At 40.0% G+C, this 24,556-nt stretch overlaps 1 protein-coding gene and 1 long non-coding RNA gene across 4 annotated transcripts in view; one reads left to right on the top strand and one right to left on the bottom strand.

Moving 5' to 3' along the window:
- Nucleotides 1–24,556, bottom strand: part of LOC137098285 (adenylate cyclase type 1-like) — a 36,459-nt gene that overhangs the window by 2,645 nt on the left and 9,258 nt on the right. Inside the window, exons 4-20 of one of the 3 annotated variants that reach the window (XM_067474380.1) lie at nucleotides 22,308–22,419; nucleotides 13,581–13,708; nucleotides 12,835–12,993; nucleotides 12,182–12,323; nucleotides 10,772–10,927; nucleotides 8,059–8,256; nucleotides 7,868–7,965; nucleotides 7,649–7,733; nucleotides 7,041–7,130; nucleotides 5,898–6,160; nucleotides 5,017–5,143; nucleotides 2,743–2,904; nucleotides 2,509–2,655; nucleotides 2,309–2,407; nucleotides 2,073–2,187; nucleotides 1,829–1,953; nucleotides 25–1,532 (exon numbers count right to left, since the gene is read on the bottom strand). In XM_067474380.1, the coding sequence (XP_067330481.1) occupies nucleotides 1,377–1,532; nucleotides 1,829–1,953; nucleotides 2,073–2,187; nucleotides 2,309–2,407; nucleotides 2,509–2,655; nucleotides 2,743–2,904; nucleotides 5,017–5,143; nucleotides 5,898–6,160; nucleotides 7,041–7,130; nucleotides 7,649–7,733; nucleotides 7,868–7,965; nucleotides 8,059–8,256; nucleotides 10,772–10,927; nucleotides 12,182–12,323; nucleotides 12,835–12,993; nucleotides 13,581–13,708; nucleotides 22,308–22,419 (2,362 nt within the window). In that variant the 3' untranslated portion in view covers nucleotides 25–1,376. Of the gene's footprint in view, nucleotides 1–24; nucleotides 1,533–1,828; nucleotides 1,954–2,072; nucleotides 2,188–2,308; nucleotides 2,408–2,508; nucleotides 2,656–2,742; nucleotides 2,905–5,016; nucleotides 5,144–5,897; nucleotides 6,161–7,040; nucleotides 7,131–7,648; nucleotides 7,734–7,867; nucleotides 7,966–8,058; nucleotides 8,257–10,771; nucleotides 10,928–12,181; nucleotides 12,324–12,834; nucleotides 12,994–13,580; nucleotides 13,709–22,307; nucleotides 22,420–24,556 lie in introns of those variants that run through there. The other 2 variants (XM_067474378.1, XM_067474379.1) reach the window with 2 other exon arrangements.
- LOC137098288 (uncharacterized) lies at nucleotides 2,491–5,123 on the top strand. The gene is made up of 3 exons (XR_010910595.1): nucleotides 2,491–2,630; nucleotides 2,778–2,986; nucleotides 4,983–5,123. It is a non-coding gene; the product is annotated as an uncharacterized lncRNA (long non-coding RNA).

Genomic DNA, 24,556 nt, shown 5'->3' with positions numbered 1-24,556 from the left:
ATATATATATATATATATATATATATATATAGTTGTATTTGTATTGTAACACTCCTGACACCTCAATCAATAGAGCATGTTGTGGACAAATCATAAAACTTTCAGCAGAGCCGTGCCATGTTTCTCCCACTTCCATTTTTTATCACAACCTAACTATCTCCTGACATAAGCTAAAATGGATATTGGTTTTTCACCTCTCACCTATTTCCTTAACTTTGATATCCTTGTTGCATTTGCTACACAAATGCTATTTTCAAACGTACATAGTCTGCTCTTGCCATATTAATTGTATTCAATTCTTTTAAACAGGGGAGTACGGTAGATAGTTTGAAATGGAGGTAAGTTATGCAGATATTATGCTTCAGAACCCTTTCTTAGCATGGATGAAATTGATTGTATGAATATGGAAACAGTAAATAATCAGCAGCAGTTGCTACCGTTGGAAAAGCAAAGATGATCTTGCCATGGGGCATCTTGATTATTGAAGCCGATTGAAGTCCGTTTCTGGCCGTGTTCAAACTTTCTGGTCCTTTTAAAATACAACCCCAATTCCAGAAAAAGTTGGGACAATGTGTAAAATGTAAATAAATGTAAAAAGTTGGAACAGGACAATGTTTACCATCATGTAGCATCATCTTTACTTTTAACAAATGTCTGTAAACATCTGCAAGAGACGTTGTCCTGATGGAGCATATGTGGCTCTAAAACCTATATGTACTTTTCAGCATTGATGGACCTTTCCAGATGTGTAAGATGCCCACACCATAGGCACTAATGCACCTCCATACTATCAGAGATGCAGGATTTTGAAAAGTCAGCTAATAACAAGCTGGATGGTCCCTCTCCTCTTTAGTCCACAGGACACAGCCTCCATGGTTTCCAAAAAGAATTTCAAATTCTGATTCATCTGACGACAGAACAGTTTTCCATTTTGCCTCAGACCATTTTAAATGAGCTTTACCCCAGAGAATATGGTGGCGTTTCTGGATCACGTTCATATTGTTTCTTCTTTACATGAGGTGGCTTTCAAGGGCGAAGGTCACAAGCATCCAGTTTTGACCTTCAGTACAGAGATTGCTCCTGATTCTCTGAATCTTTTGATGATATTAAAAACTCTAGATGGTGGGGTCTTCAAAGTCTTCGCACTTTTACGTTGAGGAACATTTTTTCTGAAATTGTTCCACAATTTTTAGATGCAGTTTGTCGCAGATTGGTGAACCTCTGCCCATCTTTACAATCAACAGGCTCCGCCTCTCTGAAATGCTCCTTTTATAACCTGTCATGTTACTGACCTGTTGCCAATTAACCTAATTAGTTGTCAAATGCTCCTTCATTTGTTTTTGATCAAATGCACAAATCATTGCATACTGTTTTATTTACGTGTTCAAGTCTTCCCAACCTTTTTGGAATTGGGGTTGTAGTCGTTTTCTGAGGCACCCAATGTGAAACCCAATCGTAATCACCCAAACTGTGTATTTTACATTACAAATATGCATCATTCTCTGGTCATTTTTTGCACTTGTTGTGTGAATCTAAAAAAGGGGAAATGGGAAAGTTGTGCCATATTTTATCTTTGAAGAGAGACTTTAAATTTCAGCACCATTACTGTCAATTATTTTATCTTGATTTCTTATGTGATCGTTTTTCATAATGGTCTACTTAGACATATAGCAAGCTAAGTTATTGATTTTTTTTATGATACAGGAATTTCAGTAGTTGGTGGTTTAATGTTTATTGTTTCATTCCCCCTACAGGTATTATCCTCTGTCAACCACATTTCCTTTGCAATAAAGTGACTAGATATTCTAATTCACATTGCTTTCGGTACCTGTATCTTTCCGGCTACTCCAGTGCTGTCCATCCGACTGGCCACATTCACTGTGTTGCCCCAGATGTCATACTGAGGCCGCCGCGCCCCAATCACCCCTGCGACCACTGGACCAATGTTGATACCTGCAGTGATACACAAAAATTCAGAAAAGTGCAAAAATATGTCGGATTGCATTTTCTCATAATCCCAGTTTGATTTACTTTGCCATTGTGCTCGTGGTTTAATATAAGGTTAGACGTACCCACTCTCAGGACAAACTCGTTGTATGACTGATAGTTGATTTCATCCAAAACATCAAACATCTCAATGGCGTAGTCTGCTATTGTGCTCAGATGGTCATAAACTGATTTCTTGGCCTAAGGAGGGAAAGTCAATCCAGTAATTAGCGTCTCTTCTGAACATTATCCTTCATGTTACCTTCAGTAGAATTTACTGGCTCCAATCAAATGCACACAGAAACACAAAATGGCATGTTACCTTGGTTCCAATGGTGGGGACAAGGCCCACAGCTGCCATGTATGTACTGCCGATGGTTTTTATTTTCTCTATGTCCTTGTAACACTCCTTATCCATAAGCTGCAAAACACAAATCAACACGCGGAGTTAAGACACAAACCTAGTTAAATGTCCCTGAAGGACACATTCAGAGTCAAGGTAAAGGAAAACCAGAGTTGTACCTCATCAAAGTCAGCAATGATCTCATTCAGCAGTCTCAGGCACTCCACTCCCATGTTGTTCCCATCCAGCTCGATGTAGAAATCGTTGAAGTTTGGAATGGATGCAAACAGGACACCTACTTGTGCGTAGGACTGATAGTACAGATCCTAATGGATAATATAAAGCATGCGGTATAACAGTATGAAATGTGTCTTCTGTTGTCCTCCATTTTTATTTTCTGCCCTTTTATCTACCTGTTTGTCTTTTTGTCTGCCTGCCTGTCTATTAGCGAGGCTCACCATGTTTCTAGGGTTTGACATTAGGAAGTGTTGAGCGACATGTGCTGGCAGGAGATTGAAGAGGATCCTCCTGTTGTCCAGCTTGACTTTCTCCATGCCGTCCCTTTCCTCCTCCGCCTGAAAGCAGATGTAGAACACACATATTCAAACGGCAACAGCCATGAGAACTGTAGCTTCTTGCACATTCTCACCACACGAGGTCAGTAGAAAACCTCCCAAACCCTTATGACATTAACTACTAAAGGTGTCATGGTTGGATGTTGAATAGACTCGGGTTTATTGCACAAACGATGCTGCTAATTAACCTTCCTCTTGTGTTAGCTTTCTGTTACCATCCCTTGTGTTAACGGGTCAGTTTTGACCCGTGTCCTAAATCAGCTCTAAAATACACAAAAAAACAATTATTTCTCATCTAATTTGTTTCTCATTTGTTGGTTACCTTGTTAGGCTTCTTTTTCAATGAAAATATTAGTTTTAATGTTTTAGGTGTGGGCCTTTTGGGGTTTTTTTTGTCAGCATACCCCTCAATCTTAATATAACAACATTGTAAAATGAACCTCAATAGAAAAATATAAATAAATACAAGATTGTTTTGTTACCTTACCATTATTAAGGGTTGTTAGAACACATCACTTTAATAATTTTGTTCAGTTTTTTTTTTTTTTTTATATTTTTAACTATAGTAACATCTATGGTGTTACGGGTCAGTTTTGACCCGTATACATTTACTTCAAGGAAAAGCCAAAAAATAAAATTATTTCACTAAAACTTCACTAAAAGTTTCCTCCTGAGAAGCTCTTGTCCAAGGTCATAGCTGGTACAAAAAATTGTCACAAGTGATATTGTGACTCTGCAGTCCAGTAGTCATATCGAGGACCACACGTTTGCCTTGATTTTTCTCTGGGATGCCACCAGCAACTTTGCCTGTGTAAATCTGTAAATTCCAGGCATAGCTTGTTTTTGAATCACAGGCTGCCCAGATTTATAAGATAAGTGACATTGTTGCCCGAAAAATATTTCTGTCTGTTGATGCGTCCCAGAGACTATCAGTGGCCTCATTGCAGGATCTGTACCCTCCAGCAAGAAGAAGAACACCAAGGTAAGCATCTAGGTGTTCCTCATCAATGTCTTTCCACGTGTCACCATGGACTTTTTTTTCCTTCAAGGTTTGTCAAAGCAAGAATGACTCTTTTTAGTGACAATGGCATAAAAAGCTCAAAACATGTATTGATGTCACTGACTCTCGTCACAGCAAACCTTGTGATTTCAGGGGTCATTTTGATGAGATTTGCAGCAGCTGCCCTACCATGTGCATCATGAGGTACTGACCTCCAAAAGATCTTACCATCTTTGGACTTTCAGCAAATTCTTCAATGGTGACCTCCTTATCAGACTCATCAGATGTGTCTGTCTCTTCTGGATGAAAGTCCACATTGTCTTCCTCCTCAGAAACCTGCTCATCCATGTCGCTTTGTTCCCCTGTGTTTATTTCCTCATTTTCACCAAAAATACTATCCAGAACTTCGTTCATTTAAAATCTCTCATTTTTGAAGCTGTAAATTGGAGATGTGAACTCTGCAAGTCACCAATTCAATACTGAATTCACACGTCTGGACGCGTCCATGTTTGTTTGTTTGTTCTGTATTTTTGCAGCTATACAGAAAAAAAAGAGTCACCTAAAGCTCACATGATTGGGAGAAGAGCTGGCTGTCAGTGTTTAGGCTGACAGTGCACTTATTATTTCAGTTTTTGCTCTAAATATTGCTTTATAACCTTATTTTTAGAAGTGGGTCGAAACCGACCCTAACATCACAAATGTCATAATTTCAATAAGAGCATTTCATAATTTAGTTAGAAGTTTTAAATGTTTTTTATTTTGTTGAAATAGAGGTTACTGACAAAGTCAAAAAGCCTTGATCTAACAAAAAATGTATATGGTTTTTTTATGCATTTAAAACTGAAAATGGGTCGGTGCCGACCCTAACACAAGAGGAAGGTTAAAGAGGTCAGTTGCTTAAAACTTAGCTTCAGTGCTCCGATCTCAATATGCAAACCAAGCCCAAACAATACAAAAGCCAAATGTTTACACATATATAGTATCGAGACTAAAATGGCTACATTTACAGTACAAATACGCAGTACAAGTACAAATCTATTAACAATGGTGTTATAATAATGTGATTTATTCCTCTTAGCCTCCACAGTACATAGAAACACACACTCTCTGACCTGCACAGCCCATAGGAAATCCAAGCGTAGTTTGAGGTCAAGTTGCCTGGAGTGGAGGGCCAGGGCACTGACAAAGAGCAACAGAGACAGGATGGGCTCATAGCCCCGGATGTGGAAAGACCCCCCACTGTGGAAGAGACCAACACACAAGTCAGCACCGGACTGGACCACACAGAAAACTACACAAGAGGGTTGAATGGACCTCCCACAGATTTGCAATCATGAGTTAAATTTTGCTTTTTTTTTTTTTCAATGAAAACAAGAATTTTTTGAAGGGCCAACACAAAAACAAAACACTAAGTTAAGTTAAATATATGAATGAAAGAGCTGAAACATTACATTACTTGCTGATATGTAACTGTATGTTATGAAAAGATCTTTATCGTAACCTTAACGGGTCCAATGTAATCATTTTTCTGGGGCATATTTATAATCTGGACTCCAATAAAATTGGCCAGGTCCCTCAGTACTGGGTTGAAGCAGCTAACTTGCTCCCATCATCCAACCCACATTGTCCTTTCAGGCTTCTGATTTGGAACTAATGAGCACATGTGTTGCATCAAAGGATGGAAAATGAGAGAGTGTGGGCTGAAGACAAGCAAAGACTCCTCCACACACACACACACACACACACATCTCAGCATGTGTAGTGTAAATGCCCTTCTACACTCATAGTTATCTCTTCCTTTCATGAATCAAACACAAAACTGCTGCTTGACATTCCCAGCTGCCTCTGATATTTGAGTGATGATGTTGATATGTGTGTGTTGTTGTCATTGAACTTCAGGAGATGACAGAAAGAAAATGTGCAAACACATTGACGTGTTTTTCACAGCTGTGTGCGGTTGGCGTTTGCGGCCATGTGGTGCTGTGATCCTCACCCCACGGTCTTGCGAAAGCCACTGAGCTCCAACACGGTGACATATAGCACCCCTAGAAGAAGCATTAGCGTCATTTTTGGCAGCCAGGAGACCCGCAGGAAAAGGGCCAGGGTGAGTGTGCCCACCACGCAGGACAGGAAGGCGTAGCGGGCACCATCACAAGGCAGCTTTGCCATGGTAAGGTTGGCGCCACTGTCCACATCAAGGACAACATTGGAGCTGTTGGTTTTAGCAGTACCCCACAACCAGGGCATACAGCCCACCTGTTGAAGACAAAAAGAAAGACACATGGGTGTAAAGATTAGCAGCCGCTGCAGAATGTCCTGTATAAGCTATATTAATATATGTTCATCAATACATTAGGAGATGGACTACGTGGCTTTGTTTGTTTTCAGATAACATATCACTTCCTTGATCTTGAAAAAATCTTTTGTGCTGCTCAAGTAGTACATACTGTAGTACTACATAGTACACGTACAAAAAGACAGTAGTCAAACTGTTTGAACAAAATAAGGAAGTCGATACTGCTCGAGTGTTATGGAGCAGTGTCCTCCACTCTGACAACTCGACTAGAGTCCTGTTGCACATCCAGAATACTGGTGCATTTAATGAGTTTGCCTAGCCCGCTGGCATTAGTTCTTCTGGGCCCACTGCCCCAATAAACCACTACATAAAACTGGGCACTGGCCACCACAGAATAGTTAAACATCTGCAGCACAGTGCTGCGGATGCTGAATGATCACAGCCTCCTAAGAGGCCGTCTTGTACAGAGTTGTTGTTGATGTGGACTCCTAAAGGCACAGAGTCCTCAACCACCTCCGAGCTAGTCCCCTTGACAGTGAGAAGGGATAGGGAGGTTTTCTCCCCCGAAATACACCAACAACTGGTCTTAGTAGTGTAGAACTGGAGGTGGTTCAGACAAAACTGTCCACTCACTTTCCTGTTCTCTACTGATGCAGCCCACAATGGCAGGATCATCAGAGAATCAGGACTCGGCGTGTGCCAGACATCCGAGGCGCAGAGGGTGAACGAGAACGAGGATAGGCCTGTCCCTGTTTATCTAGAGCACAACTGACAATATTTTTATAAAATGGTGGGACAATATTGGTGGATGAGGTTGTTGCTCTTGCTGTTTCCACTTACCACACAAGCCTGGGCCACAGCATAGATTAAGAGCACTATGAAAATAGAGAGAGCAGTACGAATCTGAATGGTCAGGCACCCTGGGAAACACTGCAAGACAAAAACAAGGAAGGTATAGACAAAGGTGGCCGACAGCATGAGGAAAGTTACTTATGTGTACAAAAACAGGCATAATGTATTTATTTCTAAATATGATCCTACACAGCAAGATTATAATAGTGTTAAGTGCAGATTGGAGTAGCATGAGGTAAGTAAAGACCAGAGACAAAGAGAGTTAGAACATGAATCTAGAGTATAAATGCTCCAAAATGCATCGTGGTCAGAAACCTTAAAGATGAAGATCATCTTCTGCAAACAATAAAATTAACCCGGAATACACAAAATAAGGGGCTTACAAATGAATCTTGATAAAAAAATGAATAATTAAGGCTGTATTTAATCAATTTGCACCTTTTGTCAGCAAAAAAGTTAAACGTGCAGGTCTGTTGAAACACATTTCAGGGAAGACAATGATCCATCAGTAATGAATGTTTATGCAGGGGATGGAAAATGGATGGAAAAAAACCTTTACGGACGTAATATAAAGATATGAAGGCATCTGTATTTACCTGTACTCTTGTGATATGCAGGTACATGATACAAGCTACTAGGAAACAGATGCAGAAGACTAGAAGGACTAGTACAACTGTGCCCCTGAGTGGTAAAAAAGGAGAGAGGAAAAATGGGGGGGTTAGTTAGAAAGACAAAGACCTTATTAACTGAATGAGTCCATTAGAGAGAACAGACGAGAGAGGTGAAGGGGGAACAGTGGAATGTGTTGTACATACTGTGGTATGATGAGAAGATATACAAGGCCAAACAAGGCGGACAGGATCAGAGAGAGGACCACTGCACTGGTGAAGTACTCATCGGGAACCTGGTGATACTATGTGATGCCAGAGACCAAATTCGGAGTGAATAGCCTAATACAACAACATTTATTCAAAGGCTTCTTCCAAATCTCCTAACTGTTCCTCACCCTCTGCTCACGTTCAGGGCACTTATACATGAGTGTGAGAAAGTTGAGGTCTGCCGTGTCGGACTCGGTCTGGCGGGCCTCTATCAGCCGGCTGATGTAGCGGTTGACTCTGGTCCTGGGGCTGCTCTGGATCACGGTAGCCTGGTTAGCGTTGGATCGATTCCTCAGCTTCTGTGGAGCCGTTCGCATTGCCCTCCGCTGGTGGCACGAGAAAGAATAAAAAAAAAAAAAAACTTCACTGAGAAGGTAAAACTTGGACAATGTGCAAAACAGGCTGCAATGCAGCTGCAATGCAGCTGCCCTGCAATCTCTGCACTACTGCGGCAGTAATATTAGGAGCATGGGTGAAAATGGCAGAAAAAGGCAGCTGATTATACTTTGACATGAGTACAGTGTGTTTGCCTTTAACTTCATTCTAATCACTCCATACACATTATTCCTTACTCCATCCACTGCATCGATACATTCTTCCATTATTCCTTGGGTCAGTGTGTTCTTGCTTCCTTTCTTCAGGATACTCCATGTCTTTTTTCCACATTGCTTTACTACTGTACCTTCCTCGCTTCTGTATATTTACTTCCTTCTGTATTTTGACATAGAGCATGTAGATTTTTTTTCTTCCTTCCATGTTTAAAAAAAAAAAAAACATCTTCATTACTACGTCCCCTGCTTCTGAATATTCATTCATACTTTGTCAGTACTGCATCTTTGCCCTTACTCTTCCTTCCTTTCTTCTTTCATTTCACGTTTACTCTTTTTCCCTGTTGCTTTATTCCCCCGTTTCTGTTTCCTACTTTCAACGTTCTATTTACTTCCTTCTTTTTGCCTTTCTATTTCCTAATTAATTTGTTCTTTTTTTAGATAACAACTTTCTCAATGTCCCATGTCAGAGCACAGTACACATACACGTCATGCAGCCATCTGTATTTCACCAAAAAAACCTATTCATCCATCCTGTGTCGCTCATACTATTCTTCACACTTGTGCCCTGAATACATATGTAATTTCACACGGTTGAAGAGTGTGTGTGGTCTGAATGTAAAATTACCATTCAGTGCACGGTGTGTGTATGACTTAACATGTTCCCCCTTTTCCTTTTTCTATTTATCTGTTATATATTAGTGTGTTGTCCGTCTATGCTGTGAGATATTATCATTACTGGTAATGTAGACACAAAGGGAGACATCATGTAGTGTGAAGGATGGGTCTGCTGGATACAGCTACTGAGGGCAGCCATACTGTATAACATTGTAGATGTTATACACACACACACACACACACACACACACACACACACACAGATATCAGTACACTTATCAGGCCATTGTTTTGACAAAAATACATTTCCCAGATACTTGTTCCAGCCTTAACCACAAAGTCACGTGCCTTGCCAACACATATCTTAGTTTTAACCCGTGTATGATTAATTAACCTTGTGGGGAACCTTTTTCTGTTACTCACCCAAAAAGCTGCGTACCTGTTTTGTGTTCCTATAGTAAAATAAATGCACGGCATGTACACATACACACCTGCAAATCCGGATTAAAACAGCTGGTGTACGCATTGTACAGCTGCCAGGCCACAGATTTTTTTTCCAGGCCCACAAGGTCAAATAAGCTCTTTGACATTTAGCCAGATTGCAGTGTCACTAACAGCATATGCAATGGAAATGTTATGTTGGTCTCTGGCAGGAGCAACATGCTGAGGTTATTATAGCTGATAGGATTGTGCACTCGGAACACATCTCACCATCACTACCTGTCTTATGATAAAGTATAAGTGAGTTTTATTTACTGGTAAGGTCACAAGTTTCTGAGGCATTTTGAATTACCCGAAAACCTTAATTATTTTCATTAAAGGGCAACTTCAACAATTTTCAACTTGCTCCCCATGGCTTTAGTTCTGGGATATACAAATATACAATAATGCTTTTAAACATCTTCCCGACTTCCCTATATTGAAATATCTCTCTTCTTCTGGTTGAAAAATGCCTCCAGATGACATCAGTTGGAGGAAACTTCAGTTCAGATTGTGTCATCTTGTTCCTCACACTATGGAGGTTGTGAACGTGGTCAACCTGCTTTTCCAGAGCTCCCCCAGGATGATGTTATCTGAACTCCTAATGATGTAAAACTCCTCCGAATGATGTCGTCTGTTTCCAGCCACAAGAAGAGAAATATTGTAAAGTAGGGAAGTCCGAGAGAAGTTTAAAAGCCTTAATGTACTGTATATTTACACTCAACTGAAGCATGGGAAGCAAGTTGAAAACTGGTGAAGTTGTGCTTTGAGTGTGGCTGGCTGAATTAATACAAACATATTCTTAAGGTCACTGTACAGCAAGAGTTACTGCAATCAACATCACACTAATATAGCATCCATCAATAGTGGAACATTTCTTGCAGATGTTATGAAAGTCACTGTGCAGGGGAGATAGTGAGAAAAACATTAGCTTATCAAGTGTTTGTTCGAACAATGGTCTGTGGAGATTAATATAGCGTCTTAAATATGCATGTAGAATGGCCAGATTAACTAACTGCTCCGTAGTTTTGGGTTGTGGTTTAATAAAAAGTTAAGTGTGTTCAAAAAATCCATATACTGTAACAAACAGAGGGAAGTCTAGACATTCAGACTGTGTATCTTTGAGTAATCTTTTTATGTAAATCACAGTACAAACAGACACAAAAACGTCAAGACAGACACTGAGAGTGTATACCTTATCACCGTCCTCGCAGTTCATGACATTGGAGAAGGGAATCTCAGCCTTGAACATCTTCCTGCAGTGCATAAGCTGCACTAGTAAGTAGCACACAGTTTTAAACTTCATCTTTTTGGCAGGCTTTATATCCGAAAGAATCAATCCTGGGAATATCTGTCACCAGATAAGAAATGGGAACAAGGATTAACTTATGATACCTAACACAGTAAAATGTATTATGTAAGGGTCTGTAAGTCATGCACAGGCACTGGAAACCATGCACGTGCAAACACATGCATTTAATCATTATTATGAGGCTCATGAATTTAACTAGAAAGTGGTTGAAGTCAATCCCTTAAGTGATTTTTTTTTATAGTTCTAGTACTCTGATGGCCTTATTATTTTTTTTTTATGATGCTATTTTAAAAACGTTCATAAAGATTAAGCAAAGGTTAAAGGCTCTGAGGAAATGTTGCGTGTTATTTAAAGCAATAAATGAATATTTTGTTTGATGTGCAAAGTTGTGTGTCCCTAAGCAGCGGCCATTAAAGACACTATAGCAGACAGAGTGTCAGCCTATTCTGTACAGCTAAGTTAGGACACATCTTTCTCTGAGCCGCGTCTTTGATAAAGTCTAATCATCAGCTCTATTAAGAGGATTAGCAAAGTCTCCATATCTAGGAAAAATACATGCAACTGCGATGTTACAGGTTCATGCTAGGGAGCTGTGTAACCTATGAGCAAGCTGTATCTTGTGTAATAAGAACTCTGCTGCAAGAAAGAATGGCATGAGGAGTGAAAAAAAGGAAGGAGTGGAAAAGAGAGGAGAGGAGAGGAGAGGAGAGGAGAAGACCTGAGGGATACAAGACTGAAATTCCCTCTCCAGCTGTTGGAGATGTGCATGTGTATATTTGATACACACACAAACATATTTCTGTAAATTCGATGGACTGTGCAGATTTATGATGATAGATGCCATGGGCTTTTTTTTTTTTTGTCTCTTTGTAGCTCCAGTCCAATTCATTACAGGCTGGAAGTGGGATCAGCTTAACAATAAATATGGGAGAGCTCAACCATTTGATGCTACAGTAGATATACACTATATTTGTATTTAAAGAGAGTACTTTCGTAGCTGCTAGCAAAGAGCTAAAGCCTGGTCGTAAGAAGTCTGCTTTGTTACCATACTCAACCCTAACTTAGTATGTAGAGCATTAATATGGATTAGCACAAGACCAGCAGAAGCTTTTTGAAATGTGCTCTGAATACTTTCAAAGTATGGAAAGGTTCAGATAAGGTCAAGACTAATGTGGTATTTTTTAAGTTACACATCATTCAGAAATAGTCATTTTATCTTAATGAATGTACATATTGAAATACTTGCATAATTCAGAACAAATGTTCCTGTAAAATAAAAAAACAATACAATACCTTCCGTCGGTGAGATGGCACTATAAAGAAGGTTTCAATTTCATGTTTTAGGAGGAAGGCATTCCTTTCATGGCCGTTTCCAGGCTCCACCTCATAGTCTCCATTTAGGCACTCCAGCGTAGATCTAGTGATGTGGACTTTTCTGTGGCAGAGGTAAAACACACAACACAAACTGTCACGTAACCACAGCAGCCGCGGCAATTAGATGCATTTAGTACAAGCCGTTCTGAGCAGGTCATCTGCTGAAGAATAGAGTGGTACAAGAGACTGCCAAAAACAGGTTGGAAACCCCTAAATATTTTTGGAAACATGTAAAAGACAAAGACATCTAAAAAATAAAAAAATTACTTTTCAATTCAATTAAATGCTGTAAATTGGCTAGAGGAGGATTTGTGATGATTCATTTATATATATACAATTTTTCTTAATGGTTGAGGGCAGCGCAAATGTAATAACTACATGTGGAGACAATGCTTTATCTCATAATTTGATTATGTGTGATTTCAGATAGCTGATGTCATAACTTGATTTACATGCCAGGAAGACTGGCAATGACTTTCTGGATTAATTGATATGCGTTTATTAAAAGAGGACCACTGTAAAACAGACAACGAAAAAAAGCTGTGCATTCATGTAAAGTGTCCAGCACTGACCCGGGTAGTCCTCCTGCCTCCATCACATTGGCCAGCGTTACGTCATTGGACCAAACATCATACTGCCATTTCCTGAGGCCCAGTACTCCACACAGCACCCGACCCGTGTGCAAGCCCACACGCATGTTTAAGTTGACTTCTGTGGCCTCTGCTACTGACCTGCAGGGACAGAACACATGAAGGGTTGTAATAAAGTTGCAAGGTCATATCTCTATCTACAGCTAGGAAAAGCACACAATACCCCTTTGACGGACTGATTTATGAACGACTAATTGCAGTCAAACAAGAATCCAAAACCCACGTGAGACAGTACTGTCGTTGAAAAACTAAACTTACATAGTACAACAGACATGGCACAAACAAAACATACAGTATAAACACTTGTTTTCAGAGGAAATCGGCTCTACAAAAAGCTTTTTTTCCCATCAGAGCATTTTCTCTCAGCCAGCTCTCTCAAATGTTCCCTGTTAGATTTCACTCGCAGCACACATGGCTAATCAGGCTGCAGTTTGGTCTACTTGAAATCTCTCACTGCAGACTCAGTCAAACACTGGGCTTTGAATATAATAAAGATGACACTTTCTTTCAGCCTCTAGAGTGCTGGAGTATTATTCTGTTGATGGACAAAGATTGATTTCATTCATTAACACTAGTGTAGCATGTAAATGTAGTAGATTCTCATATTGTGAAATATAAAGTCATTCAAGTACCACTGCTTAAATAAAAGAGAGCAAACGACCACCCACGTTATTGTGTCAATCATGTCCAGACCCATCTCTACACAGCAGTGTGCGTGGTCCGTCTTAGGTTGGGTCAGTCCAGACACACAGTAGTAACAGTCCCCCAGGATCTTTATCCTGCGACAGTGGTTCTCCTGTCGATCAAAAACATAAAGGGACAAAATTTGATTATGTGTCTTCTTTCAACAAGGATGAGTCAACATGTGCCATATCAATGACTAAATCCATCTCAACCTAAAAAATTTCCTCAAATGCTATGGGAGAATATTTAACATGTGAACATTTGCATTTTTGTCATTATGGTGACTAATTGCACAGAGACCATTCCTCCAATTAGGTCAAAGTCATACAGTACATGGAGTGAGCGGGACCAGTGGTGTTCAACATAAAAATTGAACCATTTAATTGTGCCTTGATTCATATCCATCTGTGTAATTTCTAATTAAGACAAGTTACAACAGCAGCGTCTGAGATTTAAGGTTGATCGTTTTCATTACTTGAATGGGTTAATATTTGGCTAAAACATAAAAGCAATACGTTTGCTTGAATCCAAAATGAATCCAATGAAAACTCCAGCACCTTTTGCATCAGGATGAGGGATTTACTGCTCGCTTAACTGGCCTAATAGTGACAAACAAATTAGCGATTTATGCCAATGTGGATGTTTGACAGCATAAACAAAAACACTACGACAAAGCCAATTACACTGCTTGGTGTGTGGCCATAGAGTCCAAATTAGATGAAGGCAACAAAGAGTTGGCTTTTACTACTGTTCACCATGAAAGTACCCAACCACATCTTAAAAGGTGTTTACCCATATGTGGGTAAAGGAAAATTGGAAAATGGGTCCACATGTAAGAGTCACCTTTGTCAGATCAATAAATATATAAATCAACATAAAATAAGTCAGATAAAACACTCATTGTTATACACATAGGCTTTTGCTAAGAATTTTAATGTTATCCTCAGCAAACTTTTAAGACTGAAATGGTTCCTGGCGTGCAGTGCTAAATCAATGGGTCCGTCCCCCTTTGGGGAATAAGGTGAGTCAGTCTCTCACTCTTTAAGGACAATAAGCAATGGCATGAAAAGGCGCCTTACAAACATATCCCATTATTAGAGGATATGAGCAGCCGACGTTCATTTTACCAGGGAGACCCGGTTACCGTGGACGCCGTTATTGTTTCCACGGAGGTAATGGGATCGCTGGTCATGCATGTGGACAGCAAAAAGCCTCTTAATTATGCACATCAGTGGGTGCAAGACAAGATGGATGCTGTACATTTAACATGCATGGACATGTGCATTTCAGAGAGGAGACAACGCTACGGCTTGTTGGTGACAACTACTTGTCTCCTGTAAGTTTACATACTATTGTCACCCGAGTGCTTACTGGCATGGAGGTACATCACCTGTTCATGTAAAATATATTCAGTGAAACAAAAGGATCTGAGATACTACATTGTGTGTAACATACAGCAGTGCACATTGATATGATAGTTATTTTATATACATTTAATGATTTCACTTACTGTTTACCTTTTAATATTTAAAGAATATGTTTATTGCACACACATTTACTCAGTCACTTCACCCTGAAATGTAAGTAAAGTGCACGTTTGGACAGTAACCCTGGGTATCTCCAGGAATAGCATGTGCATTTCTAAATTTGGTATATTGCTGTTTTATTTTTTTATTGGTCTTTGTATATTGTCAACTACCTCTGTGCTGATGTGACACTGTACATACTTAATACAAAAAAAACAAAATGAAATCTAAGGATAGTGGGATGAGATTCCTACTGCAATAGATACATTAACAAAGTCCAATAGGTTTATAGTTGAGGTTTAACCTTTAATGAAGCTAGATTGTTTTTTCTTGGCTCCATTTGAAATAGACACCAAGGGGTTAATCAGATTGATTTCAAAAGACATGGTGCACATAAAATGTTACAGTTGGTTTGCTGCTAGCCTGAAGTTAATGTGTTCACTTGTACAGTGGTGACATTTAAATGTCCCCTTCATGAGTCTTACCTTTTTCCATTTGACCATAAAAGCTTTTTATTGTAACAGAGCCAATCAGATAACTCAGGTCTTGGCGGAGCAGTGACAGATGGCACTATAGTAAGGCAGGACTGAAGCTACAGTATGGGAAACAGGGGAAGTCTTAGTACTTACAGAGTCTCATACTCTGTGTTTTTCCTCGGCTAATCTGCACTGTGAAGGCTTAGGAGCTGATTCAGACCCAAGTAGGATTACCACCATATCATGTGACTAAAGCATTGTGGGCAATCTGGGTGGTCATCAGCATAGAAGATGGTCACGGTGAATTAGACACAGGTAGCATTTAACACCTTCGAAAGTAAAAACAGTAGTTTAAAGATAACTGTTTTGGTCTTATTATATTGAGAACATCACATTCAAAAGTGCGGCGTAGTCGTATTAGCAGGCATTTTACCTACTGTGTATATTCATGTGCTTGCAGGGATGCAAATTAGCAAACACTTCAGTGCACACGGACAAAAAGATGGAGACAAAAAGGGAAGAGACAAAGACACAAATACAGGCAAGGGGAACATTCAGAAAATGATTATGAAAGCAAAGATGATGAGCCACCTGAGAGTAGCATCAGTTAATTTCCTACAAGTCCACAAAGTAGACCGCAGTACACAGTGTGCTTCGTCTTTGATGCAAGAGAAAGATTAGTGCTGTGTACACACTATTGATGGGGCTAAAAGATTAAGGCTCCCACTCCTGTATCTTTGGGAAGCTAGAAGGGCATGAAGCAGAGGGTGTGTTTGTTGTCTGTCTCTGAATGTGCCCTTTGTCATTTCGAACATTGTAGAGTAACACGATCCCTTTGAAAAAGCTCTTTTTTTTTCCACATCATGTTACACGTTCCCACTATTTCGTGCATTTTGTTACATGAGGTGGTTACCTGGACTCAGAAAAACACATTTTCAGAAACACATTTCCAATCTATCTTGGTTTCTTGAATGTTTTTACATCAACATTTCATCAATGTAGGTAGACCACGATTCATTAGAGGGGCTCTGTGTTAGGCACAGAGTTTCTCTCAGCCCCCGCTATACTGAATTCCCTCCATCTCTCAGTGACAGGGTTTTTCTCTTTTTGACACCCGCTTTTTGATGGATTTGAATATATGTACAATACTTTATGTGCAACAACAAATTAATTATATATCAACACTTCCTCCACCCACCTCAGGCTGGTGGTTTGAAGCAAGCTGGTGTTGGAAATCTGAGAAATAACACGATTAATGTAGATATATTTAACACATATGACAAATAACAAATGTTCTGTGTGTTATCTGTAAAGATGACACTGTGTGTGTGTGTGTGAGAGAGATAGTGTGTGTGTGTGTGTGTGTGTGTGTGTGTGTGTGTAAAGCTGCAGCTGCAAACACACAATCTGATTCACTTCACCTCACATAGTTATTTCGTTTTGTTATGAACAAAACCAAAGACAAATGTCAAAGGCAATGAAATACACAAACAATAGACTTTAGAGATGCATTATGGGAAGTGAACAAAAGTCTTGGCCCCTGCTATTTCTTTTTCGACCATCCTTGTTTAGCCCAGCTTTTTGAAAGTCCAAGTTAATTTAAGGCATCCTTCAACCCACGTTCATGTCAACAGCAACCATCGTCATAACTTTTAAAACATTTTTTGAAAACGAAAAAAAAATCTTTTCCCTCTTACTCCTCCACAAGAAGCCCTGCAGGCTTGTTTGGTTTAGGTCTTGCTTGAGTCCACAGTTTTTGGGGGGAACTGCAGGACTTGACAGTGATCCTTGCACCTGCTCCTGAGACAAACCCAAACAGGGTTATTTGAGTTGTGTTTACACCCAGATTTTAGTTTCTGGCATGCAGCTGCCACAGTGTGGGTAGTGAACAGTCCTTGTGCCTAATTTAAAAATAATACAATATTTTGTTAGCATCCTAACAAGTCTTACTCATTTCGTGTTATTTTTTTCTTGGCGTAAACTTTTGTGTTATATAAACCTGCAGATGTACCAATAGTTAACATCTAGACAGACATTTAAACCGTTTTTAAATAGGTTTTTCTTAGGAATATAGCTGTTTGTTCCATTTTGTTTTTACCATTTTGGAAATTTTTTGCAAAAGGTTTCCCCACGAACAGATGATACCTCTGAAACTACATCTCAAGTGAATTGTAAATGTGTCTTTTTTGTTGTAAGTTCTTTTAGTTTAGAGCATATTTAAAAACATGCTCCTTGGGCGAATAACTCTGGGGACTATTCTCCTAAAGTGGGAGAAAGGTGCAATGACTCAAGGTTTCAGATATGGCAATGAATTATGAAAACGTCAGCATGCATTCATGCACTATACATGGCATGCAGGCTGTTTTGTAAGCTTTTACAGTCATATATGTGTGAATGAAAAGGGAACGCTGACTTGTCGAGGAAGTAAGAGACGGCAGATAGATGCATCATTGAGACATCCTAAAAATGGAAACATGAGAGAGGGAGAGAGTACAGAGAACCATAGGGCATAAAAGACACAGTTGAGGGAAGTAGGCTGCTGCATGTCAATCAAAAAGCTGAGAAACAAGCAGCGGAGGAGTCTGAAAGCTGTGATGCAGGGAGGTGTTGTGAGAGGAGAGAAAAAAGAGACAAGAATGAAAAGCTTTGTGAAAGTCTGCCATGGAAACAGCAATGACACACACACACTCATACATACATGCATGTCGAACCAAAAGCACATCCAGTCCAGGGCTATTAATGTTATAGAGCATCACCGCAACCATAAATTAATCACGGAGTCCCTCTCTCTTTACAGAGATGTTGTGTTGTGATGGAACTGATTTAAACTCGGCCGAGGACAGGACGGGTTTAAAGAGCGAGGGGCTCTAAAGATGACCAGTTGGCCAATTTACAATTCCATTCATTTATAAACCAACATTGTCACTGTTACTGTGAATGTAACCTGTATTTAACCCCAAACCCTAAGTCCCATCCAAAAATATTGTACTTACAGAGAATTCACATGTAGGAAATACTTATTGTGTCAGTCTGGTGTAACATCTTTACTGTTTCAACAATGACAGAGTTTCGGTAGTGAAACTGTTTTAAAGCTTTGCTGAAATGTTTGCGCCCCTTGTCTCTTATCTCAGCGGTAGTCTGCAAATTCTCAGCCTGGTGGTGAAGAGTTATAATTACTCTCAGCTTGCGTTCTTGTGGGTGATGAGAATCAAATAGCAAATGCTGATCAGTGTGAGGTGGCTTCCTGTAGACGTTGATTTGGTTTTTTTTTTTCCATATGTCCCAATCTAAATTTGAGAATGCTGTCCACTGAGTTGGTACCTAAAACCGTAACTGGCTACAATGAAACACTCCGAATTTCTTCTTTCCATTTACACCTTCATATAGATGATGGCAACAATGACTTGATTTAGTATATACACACATATATATGTATTTTACTTTATATTTACCCCTTCACACACTAACACACACACACACACACACACACACACACACACACCAATGACTACAGCTGCCAACAGCTAAGATGCTCCCTGTCACGATCTGACCCTCAGTTACACTTCCTGCCTTTGGACTTTTATTTTGTAGCCCCTTTTCCCCACTTCCTGTTCCTAGTCCTGTCCTTTAACTTTACCTTTCGTTATCCCTCTTTATTGTGTGCACCTGTTCCCCTCACTATTTAGGTCCAGCTTTCCCCATAGTTCCCTGCCAGATCCTCATCATCTCACTCCCAGCCTAAGTTCTGAACTCATGGTTTACCTGATCCTCGCAATCCTGACTCCTGTGTATTGGACTCTGTTGTCCAGGCTTTCTGTTCCCCTTAGTTTTAGGGTTAGTTGGGTTTCCTGGTGGGTTTAGTGGATTGCATTTTGGTTACTTATAATTTGTGTTTTCATTTGGGTTTGTGTTCTAAGTTATTTCCCTGAAATCCTTGTTGTTCAGTTTATTTCTGTTTCCGGTCCTGTTTTCCTTCGTACCCTCCTGTTAGGAGCGATTTCTGTTTATTACCGATTTTTACCAATAAACGTGTTTGTTAGTTCAGTCCCTCTCTCATTGTGCACCAGACTTCATAGTTGTGGTACCAATAATAAATAAATACAGACAATGCTTGGTTTCGGCAGAAACTCAACTTGGTTTGGTTTATATACATACACGCAAAGTTAAGTCATTAAACTATCCATAAAAATAGTAAATAAATAACTCTCCATTTGAAAGCCCTGACAGTTTTCTTGGCTTTACTTTTAGTTTAGCCTCACCGCTCTTATCAGCCCTGTATCCACAAAAAGCATAAACCAGAGTAAGCCAGCTTTTCCAAATAGACAATACATAGCGGAGTATTTGGCATCTGTCATGCCAGATTCTTCCATAATGAATTGCACCAAAACCGGTAAATATTGATCTTACATTTGTCATGGTTCCAATATCCTGCCTATACACCAACACATATGAACTGAAGGTTCTCAGATGCTCATTGCTGAGAATACAAGAGGAGAAAGAGATGAGTGAATAGACACAAATAGTGATTTTCTTTTTGTCAGCATTAGTCCAAATCCGGTAAAAATTGGGGAGGGTTGCGTCAGGAAGAGCCTGAAAACTGTGCCAAATCAACATCCGGACAAAGGAGCCGCTGTGGTCTTGATTGATGCAAACATAAGGTTGAAGTGTATCAAACTATTAAACCTAGATGCCTTATTACCTTTAGTTACTTTACATATAGTGCATGTGAAATTTAGAAGTGTTGTGGCAGAGGAGAAGACAGGAGAGGAGCGGAAAGGAGATTGAGACTTGGTCTACTACATCAACAGCACTTTAGGAGAACACTGTGTTCCTGGCCATCTTCCAATGCAGCTTGACAAGTCCAAAGAGTGGACAGGTGGTGTGGGGATGGTGCTGGAATGGTATTATGAGACGGTGCCAGTGGCCATGTGGCTTCGCCCGCTCTTCGTATGGAATGAGAAGAGTCTGTGTGCCCACAGTGACCACAGCTATGAGTCACTGGCATTGCCACTTCCTGCCCAAGTGTTTCCGAATGAGTGGGGCTTTAGGTCAGGCCAAAGCTTGAACGTTTTATGACAACTTCAATAGCTGGGGACACACTTTTGGGTCTCACGTTGCAGCCAAGAAGCGATAGGTCCAATCTAATCATCAGTAACTAAAAGAATGAAACGGGGTGTTTTTTCCTGCCGACCTACGATGGGAGATGTAAGTGAAAAAGTATCATTTGAAGATAAATTAAATGTAGAGCTGAAGCGGAGCAGGCTTAAAGTGCACCGACTTGTTGACATGATTTAGCTTATACACACATCAGTCACTTTATTTGGTACACTTGCACAATCTAATCCCGTCCAATACATCACTTCCCCCGTGAATTCTATTTCTACAAGGTTATAATTTCTCAGATTTTAAAGTGAAACTGAAACGTGAAAGGCTGGCAGCTCTATTTACAATGAATTAGGGGGCCAAAACATTAGAACCACCTCTCAATACAATGCACTCCTGCATCACTGGACCACCCACTGGGACCTCGATAATAAACGCGTAGTGAATTATCACCTTTCTGACAGGTTCAACATAAAAAGTGAGAGATTATGGCCAGTCAAGGCACAGCCGCTGTAGTGCATCGCATTAGATTGAGCATCTACCTCTAATGTTGTAGCTGATTGGTGTAAATGAGTTCATGTACGTGTATCTAAGTGTGGAATGTCACTTTCCATAGGGTGAATACTGATTACACTTGACATACTACACAGTGAGAGACAGGTAAAGCAACTGATTCGAGATTAGGGGGAAAAACAACGGCAGTTATTAGACAATGACAAGTCCAATGAGATTCACTCCCTTTTTTTGCCAGTTCTAATTTCGCATGTACAAACAAACAAGTTAAAAATGGAAGCTCTCAACAGAGCCAAGCAAAACCTTCTATGAAAGCAAAAAAAGGGTTAGCTGTTATCCCGTGGATTAATGGATTTGACAAGGGCATGTGCCTGGTGTAAGTAATAGAGGCCAGATTACATGTAGATAAGGCTGTAGCAGTGTGATCTGCAAAGGCTCAGCCTCCTCACCAAACAAAACTAAATGTCAGCTAAACTCACACCACACAGAATAAGCAACAAACAGCCTTTTCTGACATGTGTTTCTATTCTGACTAACATGACTTGATGTAAAAGCGTGTCACTGTGTTGTATGTAGTGCTTTCATTAAAAGATGTTGTAGCACCAACACGGACAGAGCCACTCAGAAAGGGACTTGATTACCACAGCGACCAAACTCTCAGCACAAAGTTGAGTGGATTTTCATCATTGAAATCAAATGTTGCCAGATGGGAGGGCTGAACTCTTTCCCACATGCAAACCAAGTGATATTGGGACAAGTGCAACTCAGCAGCCCTTTCATTCAGTTTCATTCGCACAACCAGAGTGGCCTTGGGTATATCTCGCTGAGATTAAAGAAGTCTGTCAACTCTTCCTCAGCTGAGGCACTGGATAATCATATTAGACATCATGTGGGCTTCCAGTATTCAGTGTGACATCATGCTAAGCTAGCAAACTTGTGGCAAGCAACATCAGCCTCTGGCCAAGAAATACCCTCAAACACATCATGGCTGTTTCAGGGTTTGGGCAAAGTACACACACAGAGAAAACGAGCAGCTTTTTATGCCAACAGAGACTGTAATTGGGATGTGTTCAAGAAAGGGAAACAGGCTCACCGTGGCAAGCTCATCAAACTTTCCAAACAGCTCATTTAGTAGTTTAACCAGTTCCTGGGCTGTGCACTGGGAGGCCAGGCTGGTGAAACCGACTATATCTGCAAACAGGATGCTGCAACAGAGAGAGAAAAGAAGCATTTGAATCAATGTGGGAAACCAGATTATTAAGTGCCTAAGCAGATGACCTCACAGGACTTTGGGTAAAATGACCTCTAGGAAGCCTAAGCCAGGGTCAGAGCAACCTAATCAAACATTCAAATTCATGACCTGCAGCAGAAAAAAGAGGAGAGTGGGAAAGAACCCGTTCTGTTCTCTTACTGGTGCTCGCCAAGCAGAGCAAGTTAAAATAGAAACGAGAGCATTCTCCTGGGGATCAAAGCGGAGACATGTCCTGTTAGGACCTGGAGAGGATCTGTTCCAGAGTATTAGCATGTATGTACTCTGCTTTTTCTTAATATCTAATACTAATATTGAATAGAGACAAAGGTCTAAGACTGTTCTGTTCAGAGATCTATTTCACATTTTAGATTTATAATGTGTGCAACATCTCCCCTGCTACATGTTTAAAGCATCAACGTTGTGGTAGCTTAGCACTTACAAATAACCGCAAGTGTACAGTTTCACCAGTGTGTATTTGAGCTATTTTGGTACCAAATTCTGTTTCATTTATAAGAGTCTTCCATAGAGCTTTGCTGCATTTTTTTAATGCTATATGAATATGACATTTTCCAGCAGGTAGTATCCCACAATGTCTGCCTTCAGATGTCACTAAAATGGGTTGTTTTGAAAAATAATAATATGAAAATACTAATTTTCCATTACATTTGCTTACACAAAGAGTGTGAAGATATTAAACTTTACTTCTATGTTAAATTTTTGCATTAAAGGTTTTGGCACGTACAATTCCTTTTGTAAGAGATTTCTGTGGCGCAGTGATTTCAACTGATTTCTTTTCATTCCTGATCGTTCATCATAGCTTTGTGAGGCAAACCGGAGAGGAGGCCACTTCTTCCACAAAAAATATGGTGTCTTAATATGATGTCCAGGAGATACAAGTCCTTACTTTTTCAATCTGCATTGAAGCAGAACACGAATCTCTTGTGAAGGATTCGCCCTGAGTGCTGTTTGGCAATGAAAGGTGTGAAGGGGATTAGTAAAACTCTGACTGTCCTCAACAACTTGCAAGTCTGCAGCTCTTGTACTGATGGCAGACTGCTATCTTCATGTGGGCTGGAGTTTTCACAACATGGCCGAGTGCTGGATCTCTAACAGGGACCTGCTAAATGTCAGTTCGCTGTCTCACAGATGTCACCGTAATGAGGGGCAATGGATTTGATTTGTGTGAATGTTTTTGGCACCCGTCTTTTGGCATCCCATCTGTGGCCGGCAAATATTTGGAATATTTCTGATTATTAATACCGTGTCAGTGTAAATATTTAAAGTTGATTTCACGAGAACTTTGAAAAAGACTAAACTTGAGGTGTTAAGGCATTTTAGATCGGAGGGGCAAAATAAAACAGCCATGGATCCATCCGTGTTTAATGTGAGTGCTATGATACTTACAGTAACAACAGAGAACAGAGCTGGATAAAAACCACGTTGAATTTTGCCCATCAGCCTACACAACACATGCCCAGTTATTTAATCTCTCAAACTAACACAACAAATTTAGCTTCATGTCTGCTCTGAACTCCAAGCCAAAGAATTTACATTTTCCTGTAAAGTAGTTTGAATAATTCATCTTTGATGTCTCTGGACTTTTATCAATCTCTTCAACTGACTGGAATGTGGAATCAAACGAGGTGATTCATCTTCACAATTTCAAAGTTAATTATTACATTGGTCAGAATGTCAGTCTTTTATCAAACAACGTACAACTCTCAACATATAAAGCATATAGTACAGACCATCTGTCCATGGTTTGATAATATTAAACCAGTAAGATAATAGTAGCTGCCTTGCACACACGTTTTTGGATGAACCCAAAGTGACACATGTCCCAATTCCCATTTGGTTCCTGTTATCTGTGTGGTTACACACATGGACAGAGCAGAATGTGATGTTTCTGCAGTTGTAACATGAACTGTACATCTTACATCCATGTGCTCTTTGGCAAGGAATTATTATTTGGAGTATCTAAAATATCACATACTACACCCCCACCACCAAGGGCCATCACCAAAAAAGGCGAAATGCGGTCTCCATTCGCTCAGCCAGTACTCACCTGGCAGCTGATAAATGTGTGACAT

This window comes from Channa argus, chromosome 14, assembly GCF_033026475.1.
Source record: "Channa argus isolate prfri chromosome 14, Channa argus male v1.0, whole genome shotgun sequence".
Lineage (NCBI taxonomy): Eukaryota > Metazoa > Chordata > Actinopteri > Anabantiformes > Channidae > Channa > Channa argus.
The sequence above is the reverse complement of the archived record's forward strand: the minus strand, read 5'-3'. Positions and strand labels throughout refer to the sequence as shown.